This window comes from Strix uralensis, chromosome 2 (assembly GCF_047716275.1).
Source record: "Strix uralensis isolate ZFMK-TIS-50842 chromosome 2, bStrUra1, whole genome shotgun sequence".
NCBI lineage: Eukaryota > Metazoa > Chordata > Aves > Strigiformes > Strigidae > Strix > Strix uralensis.
In genome coordinates, this window is record NC_133973.1 from 63,003,039 (window position 1) to 63,017,517 (window position 14,479).

General features: G+C 38.7%; 1 protein-coding gene across 5 annotated transcripts in view; it reads left to right on the forward strand.

Annotated features, from left to right (window-relative positions):
- The window catches only part of HERC2 (HECT and RLD domain containing E3 ubiquitin protein ligase 2), a 113,672-nt gene extending 100,107 nt beyond the window's left edge, over positions 1-13,565 (forward strand). For all 5 annotated transcript variants that reach the window (XM_074858981.1, XM_074858984.1, XM_074858983.1 and 2 more), the window contains 7 exons: positions 7,216-7,357; positions 8,101-8,295; positions 8,393-8,505; positions 9,363-9,553; positions 11,274-11,379; positions 11,909-12,121; positions 12,728-13,565. In XM_074858981.1, coding sequence (XP_074715082.1) covers positions 7,216-7,357; positions 8,101-8,295; positions 8,393-8,505; positions 9,363-9,553; positions 11,274-11,379; positions 11,909-12,121; positions 12,728-13,000 — 1,233 coding nt within the window. In that variant the 3' untranslated portion in view covers positions 13,001-13,565. The remainder of the gene's footprint in view (positions 1-7,215; positions 7,358-8,100; positions 8,296-8,392; positions 8,506-9,362; positions 9,554-11,273; positions 11,380-11,908; positions 12,122-12,727) is intronic.
- The last annotated feature ends 914 nt before the right edge of the window (positions 13,566-14,479 follow it).

Below are 14,479 nucleotides of genomic sequence, written 5' to 3' on the forward strand. Positions count from 1 at the left end.
CTTTATAATATTTAGTTGAAGATTCAAAGCTGCTTTACATAGTCTCCAACAGCTAATTGTCAGTGTTAAGAATTTTCATCTTATTTGAAGTTGTGAGTTTAACTGCAGCTAGGCTTTTAAGATCCTTTTGCTTTCAGAATACTCTTCTTACGATTTATATACGCAGTCAATTCACTTCATCTTCCTTCGTATCAAGTAAACAGATGAGTTTTTAATTTAAAGTTGTCTTCCAGATACTGACTTTTTAAAAATATTTCCTCAGCTTACTTTGTTGTTCAGTGGTTTCTTTGGAAGTATCAGAACTGGACATAACAGCTGTCTTAACTTGCGGTATAAAAGCAAGCCAAACACCATTCCCTTGCCCTGAAGTCAAGTTTTACATGGATCAGATTCCTTTAGAGTAGATCGCATTCACCTTACTACTTGGCCTGGCATCTTTTCTATTGGGAGCCTTGTGATAGTAGGACACAGTAGTTTTATGTAGTTCTCTTGTTCATGGTGTATGAAATACAACATGATGTTTGTACTGCAACTCACCCAAGTGCCAGCCTGGTATTTCTACAGCATAGAATTGAGGAGTAGATGTTTTATGCTTTGAGATGTAGCATGAGGGAAAGCCTGAATGCACAGAAACAGTTTGGGACACTGTTGGAGAACTGAATTCATGGCCATTGGACTGGAGGGTGGCAAATGTGATACCCATCTACAAGAGAGGCAGAAAGGAGGATCCAGGAAACTATAGACCTGTCAGTCTGACCTCGGTGCCAGGGAAGGTCATGGAGCAGATCATCTTGAGTGCCATCACAAGTCATATAATGGACAACCAGGGGATCAAGCCTGGTCAGCATGGATTCATGAAAGGCAGGTCCTGCCTGACAAACCTGATCTCCTTCTATGACAAGATGACCCGACTATTGGACGAGGGAAAAGCTGTGGATATTGTCTACCTGGACTTTCGAAAAGCATTTGACACAGTTCCCCATAGGATTCTTATAGAAAAACTGGCTGCCCATGGCCTGGATGAGCGAAGGGTCTGCTGGGTCAAGCACTGGCTGGATGGACGGTCCCAGAGAGTGGTGGTCAATGGAGCTAAATCCAGCTGGTGGCCAGTCACAGGTGGTGTTCCTCAGGGCTCAGTGTTGGGACCATTTCTGTTTAACATCTTTATTGATGATCTTAATAAGGACATAGAGTGTATTAGCAGTAAATTCACAGATGACACCAAGTTAAGCGGGAGTGTTGATCTACATGAAGATAGGGAGGCTCTACAGAGAGACTTGGATAGATTGGATCAGTGGGCCAATGTTAACGGGATGAGCTTCAACAAGGCCAAGTGCCAGGTGCTGCACTTGGGCCACAACAACCCCATGCATCGCTACAGGCTTGGGGAGGTGTGGCTGGAGAGCTGTCTGGAAGAGAAGGATCTGGGGGTTCTAATTGACAAGCAGCTGAACATGAGCTGGCAGTGTGCCCAGGTGGCCAAGAAAGCCAACGGCATCCTGGCTTGTATTAGGAATAGTGTGACCAGCAGAAGTAGGGAGGTGATAGTCCCCCTGTACTCTGCACTGGTGAGACCACACCTGGAGTATTGTGTCCAGTTTTGGGCACCTCAATACGAGAGAGATATCGAGGTGCTGGAGCGAGCGCAGAGGAGGGCAGCAAAGCTGGTGAAGGGCCTGGAGAACAGATCCTATGAGGAGTGATTGAAGGAGCTGGGACTGTTTAGTTTGAGGAAGAGAAGACTGAGGGGAGACCTCATCACTCTCTACAACTACCTGAAAGGACATTGTAGAGAGGTTGGTGCTGGTCTCTTCTCACAGGTAATTAGCAATAGAACAAGAGGGAATGGCTTTAAATTGCAACAGTAGAGATTCAGACTGGACATTAGGAAAAAATTTTTCAGAGAACGAGTGGTTCGACAGTGGAATAGGCTGCCCAGGGAGGTGGTGGAGTCACCATCCCTGGATGTGTTTAAGGGTCATTTGAATGTGATGTTGGGGGATATGGTGTAGGGGAGAACTTTGTAGAATAGGGCTGATGGTTGGACTCGATGATCCCAAGGGTCTTTTCCAACCTGAATGATTCTATGGTTCTATGGCTGTGTAGGGCAGAAGAAACCAAGCTTGATGCAGTTTTATCTGTATTACTTCTTGGGAGTGGTCATTAAGCGAGATGTTCCAAAATAGCACCTGGGCCTTGTTCTGGAAAGGTGTAATAGTAGTAATTGAAGACTGAGCCAGAAAGTGAACTAGAAGTTGCAGACAGGGCTCCAGTGCTCGAGTTTACTTACCGACCCTCTTAACTAGCAGATCAGATTTACCTAGTATTTAAGCTCATGTGGTGTCAAATGGACAGTGTATTATGACCTATAGGCAGACATATTCATAATGCTGTTAAATCATATCTTTGCCTTTAGATGAAAGAGATTATCACAGCAGTTGAAAGGAATTTCTTCCTTTTAAAAGGGAAACAAATTTCAGTTGTTAAGGAGAATGTCTACTTTCACGAATGTAATGCTGCAAATGATCTCCTGGTTCAATGTTCTCTACTGTTATGGGAGAAATGTCACATGTATGGATATATGCAATCCCACTTTAAGAATAGTTTCTTCCTCTTCACTAGACTTCTTATTAAATGTAGGTTACAGAAATCTCAGTAGCATGATGATTAAAAATAATCTGATCTTAAAGTAGGCACAGCATATCAATGAATTATTTGTTCTTTTGTGAGTGTTATATTTCAGTTTAAATAACAACATTCCTCCTTTCTGGTTATTGTTTTCTCCTTTATCAAATGTGTTTTTAAAGAACAGTCATTTCATGACAGACTTCATTTTTCCTGTATTCATTAGGCTAAGCTTTTTTGTCTGCTTGTGTAGAATAGTCTTTCTCTACTCCTCTTTTTATACTGTATTTTTTCTGTAGCATTTCAGTTCGAGCATAGATAACTGAAACCTCAAGGTATAGGTGAGACACTGTCTTTACTCTTGTATTATAACACTGATACTTCTCTACCTCTTCTGGAGATTGGTTTCATTACATATCTTTGAATTGTGTTTGTTTTCTTCATATATATCTATCTTGTATGTTAACAGTACATTTTTCTTAGCTGATTCCAACTAATAAGCTGCTATCTTTTTGTGGACTTTTTTGTGAGTCTCTGAGTGCATGGCTTCATGTACTACATTTCTTCCAAGTCCTGGTGGGTTGGAGAGTCCCACAGGATGGCCAGTATTTCAGTGGGTACTCTCAGGCTGCTTGAGACAAAAAGATTGTTTCTTTAGATTCAGAGAAAGAACTTAAATTTTGATCTTTGTCACTTCAAAATGCTTTAACCAGATTACAGATTGACTTGAGTACATCTACCCCTTTGCATGGTTCTGCTCACAATAAGTGATTATTCACTGTGGCAAGTTCTTGACCTTGATTCTTCCACACTTCACTGTATGCTGCTTTTGAGCTGCTGCATTTCTCTCTGGTCCAAGAAATGTTGGTTTTCCACAAGCTGATATCTTCTGATGGCAGACTGTTTTATGATAATGCTTCTTGGGCTCTGATCAACATATTAACTTGTTTTATGCTAAAAAGTTACCTCATCACCAAGAAGGCTGGAACTGTATTTTAAAAATCTGAGATGCTGCATAATCTGTGTTTAATAAGGCATGTATTCAATGAGGGTCATATCTGACCCTATTCAGTAAAACAGATTTCACAGGGGGTGATTTGGAAACATGAGCAAAATGCTGTGCTCCAGACCTCTACAATAAAAAGCTAAAACACCCGTGGTGGATTGTGGCCTAAACATATTTGTATGAATTTTTGCCATTTTTCAGTGAAGTGTTTTACTCTTTGCTAATAACCTAATAAATTTTAATATGGGCATCTGTCTTTGTCAGCAAGTAATATGTTAAGGTGCTGGTAGAAATACCAATAATCCTTCACTGTGTTCTTACATTGCTTTGTTAAAAGTCAAATTGCAACCATTCTTGCATCTAAATGATCAGATTAAATGAAAATTCTGTGTTGCTAGTAAATAAATACTAAATAAAATGTATAATAGTAAATGTGCATGCCATCCTGTTCAGTTCAGGCAAGATTGCTTGCCTTTTTATTGTCACTTGATTATTTGTATTTTAGGTCTGAGGTTTGAAAAAAACAGTGAATTAACTACTGCTTTTATAGACCTTCTGCTCATACGTTCCTCTCTTTAAGAGAAGACTCAGTGATTTCTCAACTTAAAAACTTCTTGGGCATCCAAATTCCTTAGAAATCCATTGAATTAAAACCCACTTGTGTTCATACAGAACATCTTATACAGAAGGAGAACTTGAGTGTGTCAGCCATTTCATTCAATAAAACCTGAAAGAAATCTGGTGGATATTTTATCCAAAGCATTAGAAGTATGCAGCATCGGACCAACTGGATTTTGAGATGCACCGTAGCTTGAAGTGGAACCAAATACAGATTAGTGGGATGAGTCAGGGTTATTTCTGAATGAACAGTCTCATGGATAATGGTGAACTATGTGCACTGTAGGAATCCCTTTGCAGTCAGAGCAGGTTGAGAATAATAAATTGCAGAACACCAGACAGAAAAAAAATATCTTGGGTTTCTCCAGCCTTCTGTTTACTTTCCATTTCTTTCTTCTCTATACTGGTGAAATGCTTTTTGTATTCTTACCTACTTTTGTGCATCTCTTGCAGCAAAATACATGGGATTTTCCATGCATGTCATTCCTTATGGATCTTCATCAAATCTTAAAATAAACTTCTGTAGGTGCCTAAGAAACACATTACTCTGTGTATATATATATGTATTTTGGTAGTGCTTACTTATTTTTTAGAGGCTATTGTAGATGCGTATTTAAATATTATCAATTAATGAATGTAAGAATAGCATGTATTTAGTTTTCTGGCCAACAACAAAGCCTCTGTGTATGAAAAATTACCCAAATTTAACAATTGAATGTATGAGTAGAGATAGGATGCATTAACTAAGTTGATTGCAATCCAGAAAAATTGAATTTACCCAGGCAATTGTGGCTGCTTCAGAAATAGGGGAAGAAAACTTTATTAACAAATTTTATCATTGATCCCCCTCTGTTTTTCTGTTTTCCTTTAAAGATGAACAGATATAATGCTGAACAGAGACAGATGAACAATGAACTGTTTGAAATTAAAGATAAAGTAAGGTATTGGTGGTTGAGAGAACGTAAAATGCCTTATCTAGGGAAGAAAACCCACAGGGTTGTCAACTGATATCATTCTGTCCAGCTGCAGTGAACACACCTATTGTTTTTGCATGTTTCCAGCTCTAACAGTAAAATTACTAAGGCCTAATCAACCTCGAAATTTTTAGTTTCATTTCGAAAAAAAAGTCACCATCATTGTGGTTAGCTGTGTTTGAACTAAGATTGTCTCACATAGTTATAATGATGTCAGGTCATAGAAATTACCCAGAATAATCAGTCATTCAGCATTGTCAGGTCAGTTCAGGACATGTAGTGGAAGTATCTAGATAACCAGATACTGTTTTTCATGTTTGTGCAAATCCAAGCATTAGTTGAAAAATTTCTTCTATTACAGAGGTGCTGGCATTTGCAGTGCTTATAAATGGTGATAACTGTAGTAACCACTGACAGTTAAACAGCTATGTCACAGAGATAGGACCTACTGCAGAAGTTGCAGTGCAGCCTATCCTGGAATCAGTAATTCTTTCTCCTTAATGTTTAGGTATGTCCTATTTTTATATCAGAAACAAGCTGACCAACATACGGGCTGGATGAGCAGACAGTGAGCTGGGTTCAAAAATGGCTAAACAGCCGGGTCCAGAGGATGGTGATCAGTGGCGTGAAGTCTAATTGGAGGCCAGTAACTAGCAGTGTACCCTGGGGGTCAATACTGGCTCCAGTTCTGTTCAACATCTTTGAACATTAATGAATGATCTAGATGATGGGGCAGAATGTACCCTTGGCAAGTTTGCTGATGATACAAAACAGGGAGGGGTGGTTGATACACCAGAGGGTCATGCTGCTTTCCAGAGGGACCACAACAGGCTCAAGAAATGGGCTGACAGGAACCTCATGAAGTTCAACAAGTGGAAGTGCAAAGTCCTGCACCTGGGGAGGAACAACCCCAGGCACCAGTTATGTGCTGGGGGCTGCCCAGCTGGAAAGCAGCTTGGCAGAAAAAGTAGCTGGGAGTCCTGGTGGGCACCAATTTGAACATGAGCCACCAATGTACCCTTGCCATGAAGAAGGTTAATGGGTGTCCTGGGCTGCATGAGGAGTGTTGCCAGCAAGTCATGGGAGGTGGTCGTTCCCCTCAGCACTGATGAGGCTGAAGTGCTGGGTCCAGTGCTGGGCACCCCAGTATGAGACATGGGCATACTGGAGAGAGTCCAGTGAAGGGCTGCAAAGATGATTAAGGGACTGGAACATCTCTCCTAAGAGGAAAGACTGAGAGAGCTGGCACTGTTCTGCCTGGAGAAGAGAAAGCTCGGGGGGCATCTCCTTAATGTATATTTTTGCACACCTGAAGGGAGAGTGCAGAGAGGATGGAGCCAGACTTTGCTCAGTGGTGCCCAGTGGCAGGACCAGAGGCAGTGGGCACAAACTGAAACACAGGAGCTTCCCTCCAAACATCAGGAAACACTTTTTCACTGTGACTGAGCACTGGCACAGGTTGATCGAGCTTGACAGGTTCCTTCGGTGACTGAGCACCGGCACAGGTTGCCCAGGGAGGCTAGGGAGTGGAGTCTCTGTTTGTGAAGATATTTGAAAGCCATCTTGACATGGTCCTGGGCAGTTGTCTCTAGGTGGCCGTGCTTGAGCAGGGGGGTTTGGACCAGATGACCTCCAGAGGTCCATTCCAACCTCAACCATCATGTGATTCTGAAATACTTCTGGGCTTCTAATAGTTTGAGGTTTTAAGTGCTTTCATCCTCCTGGAGAGGATCGTGTTAAGTAATAGGAGTCTGTGATATCCATATCTAGGGATGGATATTAAATGGTACTGAAAAATACTGTAGTGCTGTAATTTGAAATTTGTTTCCTCTTCTGTATATGTCACATATATAAAATACACTCTGGACCTCTGCAAATGTTTCACTGAACATGTTAGTATTTTATAAACCTTAATCTTATGGTCTGATCTGCACAGCGATGCCAGCTGAAATATGTTCTTACACTGACTTCTATAATGTGCTTACTCAATAGGTAAAACGTTCTAGGAGTAAAGGAGGACTGGCTGGGCCTGATGGTACAAAGTCAGTGTTTGGACAGATGTGTGCTAAAATGAGTTCCTTTAGCCCTGATAGCCTTCTGCTTCCTCATCGTGTTTGGAAAGTCAAGTTTGTTGGTAAGAGGATTCTCCACCTCCCCGGCTATTTTGCACTTAACTTTACAATTTTCTTCAGATTTTTTTTTTTTTTGAGTACCTGAAGGAAGAGATACAGGAAAGCTGTGTGTGTAGGCAGAGGAAGGTGCTTAAAATGTTAGGAAGTAAAAAAGTCTTCTTAAGTGATTTTATAAAAAACCTGAAGATGGTGGAAATGTGTCTGTAATTCTCAAATTCTGGGGGCAACTCTTCTGCTGACAACAAATGTTCTGCAAAACCTAAACCTGTTTTTCAGCTGTCTGAATTGGTAAATAATCCTGGCTAGCTGATTTTACTGGTAGGGTTGTTTTTACAATTAACATACCACTTCAGGCTTTTTGATGGAAAAATATTTGAGATTGATGAACCTTTCTATCAACTGTATATAAGATATATAAATCTACTTTAAAATGTCACTTAGGAGTCATGTTGCTTTGAGTTTCTCTAATTAGTGTATAACACAAAAATGTTAGTTACACTCTGGCAAAATAGTATTTTTGACACTGTGATGTGTTGTATAATCTTCTAAATAATATGATTTACAATGAACTGGAAATATCCAAATATAACGCAAAACATAAAAGGTTTCCATATGAACAGATATGACAGCGTAGCTTTTAGTAAACTTCCGTTTACTCAGTCATCCCTGTGGAAAGAAATACAGTTTATTGCAATACTTTGTTTTTGAAAGAACATTTAATTTTGAGCCTTTTCTCTTCTCCAAGGTGAATCTGTGGATGATTGCGGCGGAGGTTACAGTGAATCAATAGCAGAAATGTGCGAGGAGCTTCAGAATGGGCTGACCCCTCTGTTAATTGTGACACCAAATGGAAGAGATGAATCTGGAGCAAACAGAGATTGTTTCCTATTAAATCCTGCTGCCAAGTCACTCTTGCATATGAACATGTTTCGTTTTCTTGGTAATTTTTTAGCAACATTGTGACATTCTATTTGCATTACATTATCAGAATATTGGGAATCTAACAGAAATTGAAAACACTGTGTTTGAAATTACAGGTGTACTTTTGGGCATTGCTATCCGTACTGGCAGCCCTCTGAGCCTCAACCTGGCTGAGCCAGTGTGGAAACAGCTTGCAGGAATGAACCTAACAATTGCTGATCTCAGTGAGGTAAGTGTGAAGTTCATGAATAAGACGTAACTTACAGAAGACAAGCAGACTCTAGCATAAATTTTTCTCCAGTGATTGGTTTTCCTGGTTTCTATATACTTGTATTTTGTCTGCCTTTTTATGTTTTGAGCCAGTATATAAGGATGACTTTGTACTCACTGTTAAAACTGTAAATTTAAGTTGTTCAGTAGTAGTTAAATAAGCTTATTTGAATTCTAGAGCATTCTCAAATCTTCTCATGGGTTTGTGGTCGAACTCCTACTTTCCAGTAGACCTTTCTGTAGCTGTTACTGTCTGTTGTGCCAAGATGCAGTAACTGATTGGGTGTACACACCTACACTGTTTTGAAGTGAAAGAAAATGAGTTCAAACTACTACTGAAAATAGTTTGTGCCCACATACTGAACATCACAAACTTTCAATTTCTGTTTACTGAGCTCAGTAAACATGGAGTAAGGGTTAGGTCTTCACTGTGAAGAGAACTGCAATGTAGAAATGTACTTACTGTAGAAGCAGAGTCATTTACTTGTCAGTAAGGGGATTCCTTTTGTACCAAAACCAGCCTGTAGACTCTGTAGAGAAGATTATGTTTTTAAGCTTTAAATCCATTTGCTTGTTTAATAGAGTTTCTTGGCAAATGCTCCCCAAAAGGATTGAAATCTGGAATCCATGCACCCTCCTACATCCCAGGATAATGAAATTTTATGTAAAATACTAAGCCATTTTATGGCTTTGAAATTAATTTAGATGGGTTGTGGTCAGATGTTTGATAATGCTTTTGGTAGATGACACGTGATGCAAACGATGCTGTTGTATAGTGCTAGTTAACTGACTTTAACTCGGGATTATTTTCAAAAGGTTGATAAAGATTTTATTCCTGGACTTATGTACATTCGAGACAATGAAGCTACTTCAGAAGAGTTTGAAGCTATGAGCCTCCCATTCACTGTGCCCAACGCAAGTGGTCAGGATATTCAGTTGAGTTCAAAATACACCCATATTACCCTGGATAACAGAGCTGAGTATGTGAGGCTGGCAATAAACTACAGGTTTGTTGAATAAGTTATTCAAATTATTGACGCGAATAAGCATTTTCTTTTAAAAAACATGCAAAAGCTTTTAAACAACATACTACTTAAACATCTTGTATTCAAGTGTTTTAATATTTTCATGTGATTACAGTGTTGATTTTCTGACTTCTTTTAATCTATCCAAGGAGAAAAGATTAAACTTGATTTTTAGGAAGCAAAATAAACTATCAGGTATGGCTCTAGCTTTGAATAGCTGTCCTGACAGAGCAGTTTTGGCAGACAGTTTTACAGGTGGAGAAATGCCCCATCCATCTAGTTCTTCCGATGTGATAAAGTAATACCCTTGATCAATAGCAGTGAAGAGCTGCCCCAGCTGAATTCTTACTCTATTCTTATCTAAGTTGGAATACACAAAACAAAATGTTCATTCCTTGGACACCATAAAATGTCTGACACGTATGTGCAGACAAGTAAATTCGCCCAGAGATGCCAAAACCTGAACATTTCACTGAAATCACTGGGAAATAATTGTTCGCTATTTGAGAAGACAGGCCTTTGGTTACTTAAATACCTAGGTAGCTCATCTAGACAAGTACATCTAAGAAGCCACCATAGGCATCTTGTTAAGTGAAGCAGCGGGCCTAGTGCCAATTGAAATACGGAAATTTAGATAGTTTGGATGAGAAACTGATTATTAGTTGTTTTATTCTCTCTTCCATAGTTAACAGTTTTAGAGAGTGCATAAGTAAGACTTGCTTATTAGCTTGTAGTTATAGTGTCTGCCAACAACTACTGAATTACAGTCTTTGTTTTTATTTTTTTTTTCTATAAATGGTTATGAACTAATATTTAAATCTCTTTTTGACAGTAGGGAGAAGTTTCATTTGGAATAGATAAATGATATGTCAATATAAAATATTACAATTCTTTGAAGAAACAGTTTTGTTCTCTTGCCAGTTCTGGCTGTCCTCAAAGGACACAAGCAATTCAAAAGGATTTTACAGTTAAAGGCCTTTGGGATAAACATTTAAATGTTTAGATTAAGTATCAAGTTTTTTAATTATATGTAACCCTTGAGAGGTAAAACTAGCACCTGAATAGAATCCATGTGAAAAAGTGGATGCAAAAGACCAAGTTTGTCCTGACATCATTGTTCCTGAGGACAGGACTTGTCAATGATGTGAATCTTTGCTCTGGAGAGCTCTGTAAAACATCTCAGAAATTATTTGACAGGGAAAAAAAAAAGCAAAACACAAATAATGGGTGGCAGTAGAAGCAGCAAAATGTTAGACTTATCTGTGCCTGTCTTGAAATAAAACAGCTCTCGTCCCCTCAGACATCATGTTTTAGTTCAGACCTGTTTTTCTGTTACCATAATGTCTGTCTAGTGTTGGGAATGTTTGAGGGTAGAGTTTCAAAGCACAGCCCTTCTCTTCCCAAGAGCGTGTCGTTTCCAAATGGGGTGTTGGTTTGTTCTTGTCAGGCACATGATATGAATAATACTGGAAATAAAGTATCCTAAACACTGGGAGATATCTCTCCATACTGAGCTTGCTCTGCAATATGAATTGATTTAGAAACTGTTATAAGTCAAGTATCTTGTGTGATAAATGTTTATTAATGTTCCTTGGTGTATAGCTGAGGAGAATGGTTAAGGTCTCCTTGATAATTCTAGTAATTGCTAGAAATAATTGCTAGAAATGGCATTCACAGAAACTCTGAAAATGTGTCTCTGCAGACTTCATGAATTTGACGAACAAGTTGCAGCAGTTCGTGAGGGGATGGCCCGTGTTGTTCCAGTTCCTTTGCTTTCACTCTTCACAGGATATGAACTGGAAACTATGGTATCAATTTCTGCTTCGCTACCTCTGTCACACTAACTTGGAGTTAGATTCTTCACTTATCTTACTAATCCAAACCCCATATTAAATACTGTTTACAATGATCGCTCTGTGATTGCAAACATTTTGTCCAAGGGAAGACTAGAAAATGTTTAATTGCCCTCTTTGTGTTAATAAGGTTATTTTGATAGAGCTGAGCAGTGGTGTAATGAATTGTCTCTGGAAGAAACAAGAAAAAACAAACAAAGTCACAAAACAGGGACCTAGGAGGTGAATTGGAGGTATTAATCCCAAATGTTTAGTTCTTTATGTGATAAAGAAATAGGAAAGAAGGTTCATTATTGCCCGCTGATGGGAAGATGTATATTTAGTAGTATTTTAATAGGAGACCATGCACAGCACTCAAAATATTTGAATGTTCATTTTGTGAGTTGTAAAGGAATGTAAATATTGTAAAGGAATGGGGGGAACAAATCACCTGTAATTGATTGGATCAGACTTTTGTAGCCTATCACTATATTTTATTTTTCAGGTATGCGGAAGTCCAGATATTCCACTTCACCTTCTGAAATCTGTAGCAACTTATAAAGGCATTGAACCAACTGCTTCCTTGATACAGTGGTTCTGGGAAGTGATGGAGTCCTTCTCCAATACAGAGCGATCTCTCTTCCTGCGTTTTGTGTGGGGTAGAACAAGGCTGCCCAGGACTATTGCAGACTTTAGAGGGAGGGACTTTGTTATTCAGGTAAGGTGCATGGGATAGCGTGCGGGGTTTTTATTTAAAAAAGCTGGTACTGGAGAGTAGTATGACATAACAGGAGAACAGGCTGATTTCATTAAACTGTTTATGCAGCTTTGCACTGTTGAATCCACAATGTAACAGAGACCTGTAATGTGCATAAATATTTTTCTCTCTTGGCTTGGCAAAGTGGACATTCGTTTCTTTCCCAGCCATTTGCTTCTCTGGATTTTGATAGTTTTCTGCTGTCAATCATCAACTGTGTGTGCAGGCATTTATTTAGCATTTCATTCAGCTCAGTTAATCATTGCAGCTAGGCTAAAACCCCACAATCTTCAAATCGTATTTTAGTATTTGCTGAAGTAATATAATCTTTTTTTATATTGTTCCCAACCACATATTCATAATAAAAGAAGCTCATATATGTTTGGTTTTATTTATTTACTTAGTGTAGTGAAGATGGATGTTTTTCTTAATTTTTTTTTTTAAAGAAACTTCAGCATCAGAATTGCAAATCTAAGACACTGTTAAAAAAATTCTCAAGAATTATCTTGATATTTATTTGTGCTTTGGACAGTGAATCAAAAATATTATGCTTTTTGTTTTCAACAGGTATTGGATAAATACAATCCTCCAGACCACTTCCTTCCCGAGTCATACACTTGCTTCTTTCTCCTGAAGCTGCCCAGGTATTCCTGTAAGCAAGTACTAGAGGAAAAACTGAAGTATGCCATCCACTTCTGCAAGTCTATAGACACTGATGACTATGCCCGGATAGCACTGACAGGAGAGCCAGCAGCTGATGACAGTAGTGATGATTCTGATAATGAAGATGCAGATTCTTTTGCTTCAGATTCTACGCAGGACTACTTAACAGGACATTAAAAAAATAATATAAGGGATAGTTGTCACAAGCACTGAGGCAAAATGCCAAAATGGCAGTGAAGCCAAGGACAGTTTAGGTCTTGGAATATAGACTGTGTAGTCAGAGGGATGGTAATCTTCTGAACGTGGGGAAAGTGTGTGTTTGCTACTCACAGTAGGAATTAAAGGTTACAGCTTAAACCATCAGCTTAGAATAAATGGCACAGTATATGGGCATTTAACATTTATTTTAAGAGCTGAAAGTGGCCCCCCATAATGCTGCACTACATTTAGAACCTTTGTGTTTACTGAAGTGTTGTAAATGTTTGTATAAATATGGTAGTGCAGCATCCAAAAGGCAGTGAAACCTTTAAATTGTGGGTGCAATAGGTTTTTTCTTATTAAGTGTTGTGTTCTGTGCATCTTCTTGACTGTATATTGGAAATACTGTGCAACAACTGAATAGTATTATAAATATTTCAATTAACTTTACTAGAAGTTTGTTAAAAATTTTTGAACATTGAATTAACATTATTCCTTGAAATTCTTCTATAGATAATAAAAATTGCCAATAGTTTCACCTCCACCCCTGGTTTGTATATTTTAGCTTATGCATTATTTATCTCAAATTTGATACCTTTCTGTGAACAGCATCATAATTCTTATCATGGAAAGTGTAATGTATATAATTTGTGCCATGTAAATGCAAAAGTTATAATTTCCCTCCAAATAAAAGTTCTGCCACAGAAAAAAATAGGATGTGTTTTTTAGTAGTGATGCAGCAGTTACATGAGACGAACATTGCAATAGCTCTGCTAAGAAATGTTTCTGTTTACACTATGTTTATAGTTGTGGACTAAACATTGCTGGTGCTGCTCCACCAATAGTAGGTGCATTGCCATAGACACAACATGAGCTATAGTAAACTCAGAGCAAGTCTACACAACATGTTAATGGTAGTGATTAGGGACACTTCGCTTAGGCAGTTGTTTCTACTGATACTGTGGTCAGTAATGGTAAATTTGTTCTTGGACACCTGGGAAAAATTGATTTTGAGGAAGTGTAAGGGACAGATGTCTTCAAGTACCTGAATGCGAGTGGAAGAGTATGATGGCACTTGTATGACACACGAGAAACATATGAGAAAATTAGATCATTTTACAAGGCTTGATCACAAAACATTGTGCATCCAGTGGCCTGCTTGAATAACTCACTGAATAACTCAAGTGGCATTCAGGCAGGTATTATGTGTTCACCACACAGTGTATGCACTAGTTTTTCAAAGTAGGCAAATAAGATTTAGTTGTGCCAAGGCACTAATATTTTCCTTTAAAATCCAGTAGAAGGTGATGTCGTAGCATTTCTTCACTAATTATTAGGTATATGTGAATAACATTTTACAATTGAGAGTGGGTTCATTTTTTTTAGTGTGTGCATTTGACTTCTATTCCAACTTCTGTAAAATTAACTGTGGTCATGAAATCAGTTTTCCTGAGACAT